Source organism: Frankliniella occidentalis, unplaced genomic scaffold, assembly GCF_000697945.3.
Source record: "Frankliniella occidentalis isolate FOCC.00 unplaced genomic scaffold, Focc_3.1 Scaffold41, whole genome shotgun sequence".
Classification (NCBI taxonomy): Eukaryota; Metazoa; Arthropoda; class Insecta; order Thysanoptera; family Thripidae; genus Frankliniella; species Frankliniella occidentalis.
Window position 1 is genome coordinate 384,682 of NW_026267171.1, and position 12,354 is coordinate 397,035.

Consider the following 12,354-nt stretch of genomic DNA (forward strand, 5'->3'; position numbering starts at 1 on the left):
GCCGGGGTAACCAGCAGCTCGCCGCGCTGGAGGCCGCCGCGCCCGGCTGGCCCCGAGACGCCCATAGAGACGCGCCGCGCCGCCGGCCGGGCGACACAAACTTTAAAAGCCGCTAGTTTAGAAATTCCAGAGGTAGTTACAGGACTTTGCGCGCGCAACAACACGGAGTGTAACCAAACTAAATAAAAAGTGGTAAACCCCCTCCTCGGCCGCTGCCCACACAGCGCCGCGCCTTACTCCCGCCTCGCCGACAGAGAAACAGAGAAACTCCTTCGGGATCCCCCGGCGGCTTAAAGTTTTCCGTGTCGTCCTGACCTAATGCGAAACCCAAACGATTCTCATATGAGCGTCATCAGAGCAGTACCAAACTCGACCACAAGGAAAGCGCCGTCCGGCCCGGCCGTCGGCTGTGCTACCGGGGCGCCCGGGAGGTAGGCAGCGCGAGGCAGGCGTGTCCGCCGTGTTGCCTACCCACGAGTCGTCGGGCGGCATGAGGTCGGGCGGAGAAGGCACAAGCACAAGCCCAACAGCCCGGGATAGTGAGGTGTCGTTTCTCTAAACTCACCGTTGAGCCGGAGCTTGGCCGCCGCCCCCAGGATCGTCTTGGCCTCCTCCCGGGTGCAGTACAGGAGGACGATGCGCGTCTCGGAGGAGACCAGCGGCCCCAGGTCGGGCTCGTGGGGCGACACGACCAGCGCCTGCAGCAGCACCAGCCTGATGGCACAAGGAAAAAGTCAAGAGACGTACAGAAATTTTCCCTAAAAAAAAATACATATTTCCAGACACATTTGGAAATAAAATAAAACTTACAAAAAGAATGTAAAACATGAAAAAATTTCTGAAAATACTTTTCTCTTGTCAGAATTAATCTCGCCGACTCACTTGAACGTGCCCTGCACACGGTGCACGGCGTCCCTCACGGCCTGGATGAACTCGTCGTGGCCGGCGATCTGCGACGTGACGACGGAGAACTGGTGCCACTTGTAGCGCTGCAGCACCGAGAGCACGGCGGCCGTCTGGTGCGCCAGCGAGGGCGCCAGCTGCAGCTGCAGGCTGGACCGGGTCGCCCGCTGTGGGCAGGAGAACGGCACGGAGTTAGAAATAAACCCCGCGCATACCATACTTCGTCCCCGACGTTTCTCGACTCGCGCCGCAATTTTCTTTCTTATACTTTTGTCCCCGAGTTTCATTATTATCATCAACTCGACATGCATTACATTCCGTCTATTCATTTACTTTTTTTTCTCTCCTCGGCCGGACGCTTCAAGAAGGAGGCCTGCGGGCGTCGAGGGGCTTAATGGGGCGACAGCGAGGCTGATTAGAATATGAAGCTCCGGGCTCGCAGGGCTCAGGGTGCGCGTCTCCCGGAGCCTGGCCGGAGCCTGGCCGGAGCCTGGCCGGAGCAGGATCTGCACTGGAGGGGGATAATTACTCTGCACGATCAGCTGGACGGGCCGGCGGGACGGGTGACAAACCGACGGCCACAAAATATGGAAATACCCAGATGACACAAATTTTCTTCAAAAACAAAACAAGAGAATTTTTTATTATTTTTACAAAAAGCCGTGTCCGACGACTGCGGTCGTGCTCAAACAATCAACATCTTTTACCGCCCCCTTCTCTCAACCTCCCCCCCCCCCCTCCCCACCCGGACTGATTTCAAAGGGACTTAATGATTTAATAATTATCGTACGGTGGGAAAAAAAGAGAAGACAATAAAACGAGAACGCAGTACCTCGCGTCCAGCAGGCTCGACCGCCATGCCATGCCTTAAAAGGGCGGGATTCAATGGCCCGTATTTCAAAGGACTACTTGGCGATAGAAAATGTTCTGCTTGGACTCATTATGGTTCAGGAAAGGAACGGCAGGACACGTCGATATCATCCGGGCCCCCGGTACAGAGAAAAGTCATGAGGGGTCGCGGTGAATACGTCGCCCAGCCGTGTGACGAGAGACACGGTGTCGATCGGCAGGGGCAGCGGCCCATCCATCAAACCGCCCAGCTTCAAACACCCCGTGTTTTCACAGTGTTCAATCTATTCCCCTCTATTTACTGACGCCCGGCGCCCTCCCGTCCCCGAATACGCGCCTCCCCCCACCCAGGGCTGGACCCGCGGACAGATAGCGTCTTTACGTCTCTCTCTCTCTCTCTCTCTCTCTCTCTCTCTCTCTCTCTCTCTCTCTCTCTCTCTCTTCCCTTCGGTCGTTCCGCACACGTGCGGCGGACGCCCAGCCCAGCTGCCCCCGGACACCATATGACTGTCCGACTCCAGAGCCTTTGGAAACTGTGCAATTTCGCACCTTTAAGCGAGGAAATATATAGATATAAAAAGAAGAAGACCGCCAGTTGAGCAGTTGAGTCTTCTCAGCTAGTTTTAGCCACTTTGCGACTTTGTGTGCGCCGAGGCACGGGAGAGAGAGAGAGAGAGAGAGAGAGAGAGAGAGAGTGAGAGAGAGAGAGAGAGAGAGAAGGGGGGGGGGCGCCTTTTAGCTGAGCTCCTTGTCTCCTTGCTTACCTCAGCCACGGAAGGACTCTTGACTTGTTCCCCCCTCCCCCTCCCTCCCACACACACGTGCACGACTACAAACGTACGTAAGACACGCGGTGCGTATGCCTCTCGAGCTGATCCGATAGTACCAATGAAGCGTGGCACAGGACGGGGGTGTACGCGGCAAGCACAGCGAGGCCGGGCGTAAGGGGCGTGGCGGGTAGTGGGGGCATTAGGGGCACTCTTGGTCTCGCGGTATCCCGGCTGAAAGCTGAGCAGCGCGAATACTCTCAGAGGCCCCCTCTCTCTCTCGCTCTCTCTCTCACATGGCCTACAGCGCACATCGCGGCCGGGTCACGTGCCGTATCGTATGACCCTCGGCTCCCATCAGCATCACATACGCGGCCCCCCGAAATCACACGACGCGCGCGCGCCTCGGAATACGTTATTTGTTTACACACGGCGGCGGGAATAAAACTTCAGAGAAAGACGCGCGCGTGTGGTGCTCTACATATACATGCAAAACCAACAGAGGATGTTTGTTTTTAAGGCGATCTGCAAGAATAGGCGGGCGGCATACACACGTTTATACGAAAATTGTTCTATTCTCACGGCCTTCGGCCTTCTATAATTTCTACTGCGGCTAGGAGGAAAAACAAATGTGGGACTTTGTCGAGCGCTCCTTGCTAAGACAATTTCATTGCGGATGTATAGTACTCGGAAACTAGCTCATGCAAGTGTTCGACACGAGGCTCAACGCTATGGTCACTTGTTTGACTGGATATGTGAATGTTGTACTGAAAAGTGTTCAACTCCTTCTTAACTGTTCGCATTTAATGTTAAACAGTATTCAAATTTCCAGCCCAATATTTGTTGCACATATTTGTTATCAGCGTTAACATCACCAAAAGAAAAGAGTCTGCTACACGTAGTTAGTTTCTGTGACATTTTTTTTGTGTCCCACACTGGTAAAACGGTGTTTAATTTTGCTCGTCAATTGATGTTTAAGTGCGCATTTTATCGACACATAGTCATAGTGGTGTCTAAGTTAACCGTCAATTAGTATTTACACGTTCGACACTTCCGAAAAGTATAGCAGCTGCATACCATATGTTTCCTACTGATAGCTTGATAGAACTGTGTGTCCAAGTGTGCAAACTTGCGTTAAACACCATGTAATGTAATGTAATGTGCAAAATCATAACTTGCACATGTTGGTGTGCAAATTTTGCACACTTGTTTTACCAGTGTACTTGTCACAAGAGTGGGCCGCGTTGCAAGTGCATGGCCTGTGGGCAGAGGAGGAAATCTTTCTTCGCTCACAGACCCTGACACATTGTTTTTCTGTGAGTGTTTGTGACGCACGACGGCTTTCGTCATGACCTTTCACGACGCTGGCACCCTGCCGCCTCTTCCGCAGCGCGGCGCGCGAGCCGCCCGACGCGGCTTCTGGTGCGTGGCGGCGGCAGGGGCCGGGTCATGAATAAGTTATCCCCCGAGTTACGGCCGAGTAGAGGGGCAGGGCGCCAAATGAACAAGCTGGCCGCGAGACGCCCGGCCCTCGGCCTGGCCGAGCAGGTGGGTGTGGGTGTGAGCTGTCGCGCGGTCGCATCCCGCGGCCTGCCGCCGCCGGACGGCCCACGAGCGACCCCGGCAGGCATGCTTGCTTCACTAAGGACCCATATTCGAGGTGATCGTTAAACAGGACCAAATGTGTCTGTCCTCTGCACGTTGGAGGGTGCCTGCGCGGCACCCGCCAAGGTGTATTGTATACTTCACCAAAAAGAGGTGCACAAAAAAATTAGAACAAAGGAAAAAAAATCAAAAACCAAATCAAAAAATAACAAGCTGTCAGAGATTATCATAAAAAAAAATCACAAAAAATCAACAAAATCAGAAAAAGTAAATAAACAGAAAAATTTGTGTGCTTAAATTTATTGTGAAGTACCCCGTTGGCCTTTGGCGCGCCCTCCTGCCGCTCGACTCACCCGCTCCAGGCCGGCGTTGTTCCAGGCGATGACGGGGATCCGCAGGTAGTCGGCCAGCTGCATGAAGTACTCGGCCGAGGCCGTCTCCCGGCCGTACGTCTCAGAGTTGCTGAGGAGCAGGATGGCCGACACGTTGCGCCGGAGGAAGTGCTGGCACAGGATGTTGAGGATCGCTGCAAAAAAGGAAAGAAGCGCAGAGTCATTTCCTCCGGCTATTTCGGACGCGGCGGGTCGGGGTGATTTCTCTGTCGTTTCCTCTTTCCTGTTGGACTAGATGATCTTCCTCGCATTTCACTGCTCACTGCCCAGAGAGTGATGAGGGACAGAACTTCAAGGAAAAGTAGACAGAGGGAGTGAGAGATAGATAGAGAGAGAGAGAGAGAGAGAGAGAGAGAGAGAGAGAGAGAGAGAGAGAGAGTTTTGCACGCTAAGCAAAGAGATTTGCTGGCCATGGGTGGCCCCGCGGCGGCATTGGCGCAATAGTTGAGTGGGCTTTTGCCTTTCAGCTGGTCCGCGACCCGCCACAAACCACAGAGTGCTCTTGAATGAGTGACCCCTCGCTGGTGCTTTTCACCTAAACTGGGCCCAATTCAGCGCCGCATGCCTAGCCCAACCTTCACAGCGCTGCCACACGGGAGGGTGGGCTCGGCGCGGCTATTAGCCCACTTACGCCCTCTCCTCAACCCCCCAAAAATATGTATGGCTGTTAGGGTGTCCCCATAGGCCCCGTAATTTTGCTTCGGTTATTCTGACGCATGCTGGCTTGCGGGCGGGCTTGCCTGTCAGCGCGGAGCGAGTAACGACGTATTTAACTTCGAATTTGAAAAATTCCGCAGATGTACAAGGTAAGGGACGTGAGTTAAGTTCATGGATGTTTAGAGTTTATTCACCTATTGACCGATAAATTTGAATATACTGGAATTTTTCCTTTAATAACACGTTAAGTCTCACATAGACGTCAACGGGAAAACCACCCCGCGTAATTACTCTGGCGCTCAAGTTGATTAACGATTAGAAATATATCTTTGAATCGTCGGAAGTTGTTTAAAAATCAAACACTCCTTTGATATCTCATTAACGAATTATGGATTTCTGGGTGTGTGTAGCATCTTTCCCTATAAGGTACATCTTTATCAGGATGTACACAGCTTTCTAACCTCAACTCGGTCACAAGGCCACCTCCTAAAAATGCCGTAATTTGTGTTCGGATGCTGTGAGCCCGCGGGGGACGCGACGCGGGCCCGGGCAGCGCGACCGCGAGCGTGGGAAAGGTGGAGCTGGTGGCGGTGATTGGGTCCAGCTCGATGTTGACACGAGTACCTGCGAGCACATGAGCTGCGTCCAGACAAGAGTGTCGCTTGGGTCGTCTGGGTCGTTTGGGTCGCTGTGGGATTTCTGAGTCTGCGCAGAGAACCAAAACGCGACCTCTGCGCAGGCTCAGAGACCCAAGCGACCCTCTGGCGAGGACGCAGCTCAAGTGAGTGCCATTTGCCATCAACCCAAAAAATGTGTTCTCAATTCATGTATTGCTCTTAAAATTTTGAGTCCCATTTCTTGTTTTAAGGAACAAATAGGACCTAAAACAAGAAATGGGGCTCAAAGTTTTAAGAGCAATACTTGAATTGAGATCACATTTTTTGGGTCGATCAGTTCTGCCTTCTAAATATCAGAGGCATCTCGTATCGCGAATGAATTTGTTTCCGAATTTCGTTGACCAAAACATACGTGCAAATTTCGTTTGGTTCTCGATAAGAGCTCATCTGCGGATCTTCGCTGATTTGAACCCGCGGGTCATGGCTGCCATATCATGGGAGTGTACCTGACCCGATGATCATGGGTCTTAATATAGAACCAAACACATGGCAAACGTTGTTCAGAAGCACAAGTGCTTTCCCCTCGATTGCTTTGGCTGATCCGGTACACTCCACCCAGACGTCGTACGATGCGTGAGCAGGGGCTGTGCCTCTAGTGGGCGCCGGCGCCTACTCCACCCTCGCCCCACCCTCCGCACAGCGGCTGCAGCTGAACAAGGCGCCGCCAGCTGCCAGCTGACTCTGCGACGCATAAATCACATACTCTGGAAACTCAGGTGTGAGACAGTCTAACACCAAATGGTGTTAGGCAAAATACCTCACACCAAACGGTGTGAGGCAAACATACCTCACACCAAATGGTGTGAGACTCGTTGTGCCTCACACCAAATGGAGTGATACTTTCTCATACCAAATGGTGTGAGACACAGAGGGTCTCACACCATTTGGTGTGAGGCACAACTAGTCTCACACCATTTGGTGTGAGGTATTTTGCCTAACACCATTTGGTGTTAGACTGTCTCACACCCGAGTTTCCAGAGTAGGCAATGTTGCCCGTGATGTTATAAAACACTGAGGTGCGCTTTCGCATTGCAGCAGCGAAAAGTGAAGCTGAAAAGCGCAGCCCCGCTGCTGGGCGTTGTTCCCGCGCAGGTGGCTCACACGGTCCGATGCGTGTATGGCCTCTCGCAGGGCGTATCGCGTCGAACTCGACCGCACATTGTTTGTTTGCTTTTAATCTTTGCTAATTCAGAGTGTCCGGTGTTGTTCCGTTGTTAATAGGTCCACGCCCGGCCAGCACATGGGCGCCACGGCCCCTCTCCTAAACCCCGCCATGTATAGGCCCGACCGAATCCCGACCCCGACCGATAATTCCCGGAACAAACTGCGTTCCGGCTCACTGCAGCTGGGAGCCCCCCCGTGTACGACGGGCGGGAAGGGTTTAAAACAACTGGAGAGGCTGAAAATGTGCACACTCCACTAACATATATGTTATAACGTGCAGCAACGGTCGACTGCAGTTGCTTATCCCCCCCCCCGCCAAGAAACAACAAAAAACAATCAACATGTTTGACTGTCTATTTATTTGCAGTCCACATCCAATATCAGGCACCTTCAGGCACGCCTTGAGACGCTCACGCAGAAGCAATTAAAGGCACCCCGGTCCCCCCACCCTCTCCCCCGGTGCCCCAATCCCCACAGCCAAGATTCCAGAGGGACGTTCCTTTTTACAGCCCGGGGGCTGCAGAGCGAAGCGTGAACGATGCAGAGAGGGGGTTGGGGAGGGGAGTAAGTTGAATCGCAGCATGAAAGGGTCGTATAAGGTTCTATCACCCGTACAGCAACGCAGCACCGCCATCTCTGTGTCTCGTACCTCTCATGTGAAGACCCTTGTTATTTTCTAAAATGGTAAAAAACTCGTTACTGTACACGGTGCGCACGAGACTTCCAAAGAACAAAGACCTTCACTAAACGAGTATGTTATAGGGTATTACAACAGTATGAGAGCTGCCCCGCGATTGCTTTCTCTTCTGCTCAGCTAGGAGACCTCCCCCTTGAAGCCCAAAGACAAATTTATACCAACGCAATTATTTCTTTAGGAAAAGCAGCTGCTCGCCCTCTATCACTCGCATCATCAGTAAGGTTCAAGATAAGAAGTTCTTTGCGTGATGGGAAAACTCATATCTCTCTTTGACGTTTCAGCTTGGAATCATCGCGGTCAAAATTGGTGTTTGTGGGGGCCAAGGGCCATAGGGCTGCCCGCTGCTGCCTGCGGAGGGGAGGAGGGCAGCTTCCTCCCTGCTATGATGGGTTAAGTAAGCCTCTGGCCCGAGAGCTATAGGAGCTAGCCGGCCCGGAGCAGCCGAGCGGCAGAGCAAACAAGATGCCGAGTGCTATCTCTTTCTGGGACACCAGTTGCGTGCGAGGAGAGGGCTCCGAGGGGAAGGGGAGGGTGGGGGGAGGCGGACCCCTCAGACCCCTGCTGCAAGACTTTCGCCCGCTCTGCTCCGACGACGACGACGACGACTAATCACCAAACTACTTCCGTTCTCACACAATACAACAAGTTTTGAGGATCGCAGGGATTCGCGCGAAAACGCTCCATCATCATCCTTGAAATAAATATATACTTCGTCCGATAATGTCAACAATAAACGGCGAGGAGAGTAAACCGAGTAAACGGGAGCACAAACAATGTCCAATTCGCTCGAGATGTACAACCCAAATAATGTTCAGATTACTTTTACCGACTTTCAATCCCTCCACCGACATTTGTTTTACGGCCCATGACCAGCAAAGGAAATATACCGATTAGATGCTTTTTAGTCCTGATGAAATTTATATGTTGGCTACGGACTCGGCACTCAGCCCGGAGGAGGGAAAAAGCCCTACACGCCCTTCCCGTGGATATCCGCAATAATCGCCTGTTTCTCTTTTTCTCCCGCATATCCCCTCGTTTTCCCCCTCGCCACGTCCGCGACCGGCAATCGGCAGAGCCATCCCCTTGGTGGTATGCCCGCAATCGGCGTACACTCGACCTGCCTTCACGGCGCGCAGCAGCACCACCAGGGCGCGGCGGGGGCGGTCCGTGAGGGAACGCGAACGCCTGCGGGCTGTATGGCAGGACCAGAGCAGGCTACAGAGCCGGTGCGCGAGCAATTGGAGCAAAAATTATGACATTCCTGGTTTGTGCGATGCTTGGCCTCCACGGTGTCTGCTAGGCGAGAAACTCATTCCACGGCAATCAGCAGAGCGCGAGAGCGGGGGGCGGCGAGCAGGGAGTCGGGGCAGGAGGGCTCTGGGGTGGGGGCCCAGCCGATGCTGCTCAAGGAGCAGAGGGATGAAGACGGCACAAAGGCTCGCCACGGCCACATCGAATGCAAAGCCAGCAGCTGCTGCTGCAGGGCGCGGCCGCGCGGGGAGCGCGGGCAGAGCGCTTGTAATCAGAGCACCAGAGTTCGACTCCCCTCGCTGTGCCGCCGCCGCCTCTCCCCTGGGTGATCGCAAAGTCTTTTGCCTTGAACGGTGCACCGCCGAAGAAAAAGAGAGAATGGAAAGGTATGAACGTTATGGAGGCAGGGGCAGAAAAGGGAGAAGCAGCGTCAAGGGCATAGGACTGAAGCGATGACCAGGCAGTGCCGCCGGTGGGTGAGCAGGGCACTGCTGCGGAAAAGATGGAAGACAGAAAATTAGAGACCAGCCCCTTCCCCTTCCCTTCGACGCCTTTTCGCTCGCTCGCCCACCCACTCTCACGCTCATCCCCACAAACACATGCGCTTGTACAACCTGTTGCAGGGTTCACGTAAACTCTCTCTCTCTCTCTCTCCCAACTCGCTGAACTCGGTGAATAACGAGGAAAGCGTCGCGCCGGGGCAGGGTGTGCACCCCGGGACTGGCCACACCACACAGCTAGCGTGTGTGCCTCCCAAAACTCCGTCGGGAACACGGACTGGTTTGGCACGCAGCGATTTGTCGTAACCAGGCGGCATGGCGTGGCACAGTGGGGCGCCCGGCATGCCATTCCTGCTGGAATTACAGGCATGGCAGTCCGTAAATTGGCTGGCGAGCGGCGGGTGCGCGCGCGCGACCGTCTGGCGGAGTGGGCGGAGTGTGTTTGGAGAGGAGCTGCCGAGGGGTGCCCAACTCGAAAAAATCGTGTACACCTGATTACCAAAAAGTGATGATTACCAAAGATTACCAGAGATTACCGAAGATTACCTATGATTACCATTGGTTTCCGAAGATTACCACTGACCAAAGATTACCAGAGATTACCAAAGATTGCCATTGATTACCACAGATTACCATTGATTACCAGTGATTACCACAGATTACCAGTGATTCCCAAAGATTACCAGGGATTACCAAAGATTACCAGTGATTACCAAAGATTTCCAGGAATTTCCTTGCTAGATTACTTAGTGATTACCAAAGATTACATGGTGATTACCAATGATTACCTGGTGATTACCAACGATTACCTGGTGATTACCAACGATTACCTGGTGATTACCAACGATTACCTGGTGATTACCAACGATTACCTAGTGATTACCATGGATTACCGGCGATTACCATGGATTACCGGTGATTACCGAGGATTACCGGCGATTACCAAGGATTACTGTCGATTACCAATGAATACCGGTGATTACCAGGGATTACCTACTCTTTGTACACCTGATTACCTCAGTCGGGCACCCCTCGGGAGCTGCTTTGGCGGCCAGCGTCCCTTGTCCGTGTGCGGCGCGGCGTCGGTGTCGCAAGACAAGACGACAGAGAAGAGAACCATACGAAAGGAATCTAGGGAAATCTAGGGAAATCACGAGATTTCACGAATAGTTCGGATACTTCGGGGCATTTTGTAGCCACTCTGCCCCATGCTTTGCGTCTCGGCTTCGCAAAACCAAACAACCAACCTGTTTGTTTAATGAGTTCCAGTATACAACATTTTTTCCTCAAAACAAGCAAAAAGCCAAATCTGTAGAGCCGAGCAGGACAGATGCTCGCCTGGCCAACTTCCAGAGTGTCCTCTGCTCCTCTGTATAGTCCCTCCCCCCTCTTTAGAGTGAGGTGGCGCGGCGGCTGTCGCACACTGGCCGCTGCTGCTGCCGGTTGGGCGGCCAGCGGTCAGCGCTCATTGGCCTCAACTCTGCGGAGCACGGAGTGGTTTCGCTGGACTCCGAACCGAGCCCTCTTTCACCCGCCCATCCTTCCCTACTCTCTCTCTCTCTCTCTCTCTCTCTCTCTCTCTCTCTCTCTCTCTCTCTCTCCTACTCTACCACGATGGCCCTCGAGACACTTCGCAGGACCTCCTAGCTGGCACAGCCGCTGCCTAGCCCTCTAATACATATAATCACTTGCTCGTTTTAAATGTATATAGATGCATGCGTTTCTCAAGTAAAAACTACCATATTTTTTCACATTGCAAACACGCTTCAAAGCAACTAGTGCTTAAACAAAGCTACACGGTGAGAAAAGTTTCTTGTATTTCAAGACCCGGTCTTGGATCTTATGGAGATCGCCAATGACATCAGAGAGCAGGTCTTAAAATACAAGAAACTATTTTTACCGGGTTAATTCCTTTCTAGGAGTGTTAAATTTTAATGCCTTTGTAAAGGCATTAAAAAGCACGTTTGGGTCCTACCTACCTCTGTTTTCTTAGGGGGTGCAGTGAATATTTAAACTATTCTCCGCAGGAACGGGAATATGCAACATTTAGTCACGGAGGATATACGAAAAGAAAACTGCGCGCTTTTACATGTTGAATGCATGAGCTGCACGTTGCGGGTCTGTTAAAGCACTCACAAGGAGACTTAGGTAAGTGTAAATTCCCGATTCCGTTCCAACTCGGTATATTTGCTTCTTATCCCTATAGATGACTATTGCGCGTCAAAATTTGTGCTGAAGTTCATATGTCAAAACTCCCAATAGGGGCCTAGTTCCCCAAAAATAAAAATTTCATGTTAACAAAAAATTAAGTGATATTCCGATTCAGAATGTGCGGTTTTGGGGGGGGGGGGGGGTAGTTTCTCTTCCATTTTTCGATTTGAGAACGCCTTCCATGAGTTTATGTCGAATTTCTAAAATTTTTCCATAAAAAGCTCCTCTAAAGTACCCCGTGATGTGAACTTCAGCACAAAATTCGACTGGCGTTCGTCATCTACATGGCCAAGAAGCAAATATACCGAGTTTGAACCGAATCGGGAATTTACACTTACCTAAGTCTCCTTGTCAGAGCTTCTACGTATACGCCCTCGACCATCCCCCAGGCCGAGACCCCGGGCGGCAGCGCCTAGGGCCGATGAGGGCGCGACAGAGACAGAGCGCTGATCCGCGCTGGAGGGCTGGAGGGCACCCTGATAGGCTCGGCCCTGCCTAGGGCTCGGCCGCCCGACCCTCCCATTCACAGCCGCGGATCCATAGCAGTGCGGGTCCGCTGCTGCTGCCCCATTCATGCGTCACTACGGCCCGCGCTACTTGTAGAGGCCGCCTGCTAGATCCCGCCTGTCACAGTAAGCAGGCGCGTCAGCAGCGTCAGCCAGCCAGTGCCATTGTAGAGCA

General features: G+C 52.7%; 1 protein-coding gene across 1 annotated transcript in view; it reads right to left on the bottom strand.

Moving 5' to 3' along the window:
• The window catches only part of LOC113217038 (glutamate receptor ionotropic, NMDA 2C-like), a 31,556-nt gene that overhangs the window by 10,531 nt on the left and 8,671 nt on the right, over positions 1-12,354 (bottom strand). Inside the window, exons 4-6 of the mRNA XM_052266589.1 lie at positions 4,478-4,650; positions 883-1,070; positions 566-714 (exon numbers count right to left, since the gene is read on the bottom strand). Of these exons, the coding sequence (XP_052122549.1) occupies positions 566-714; positions 883-1,070; positions 4,478-4,650 (510 nt within the window). The remainder of the gene's footprint in view (positions 1-565; positions 715-882; positions 1,071-4,477; positions 4,651-12,354) is intronic.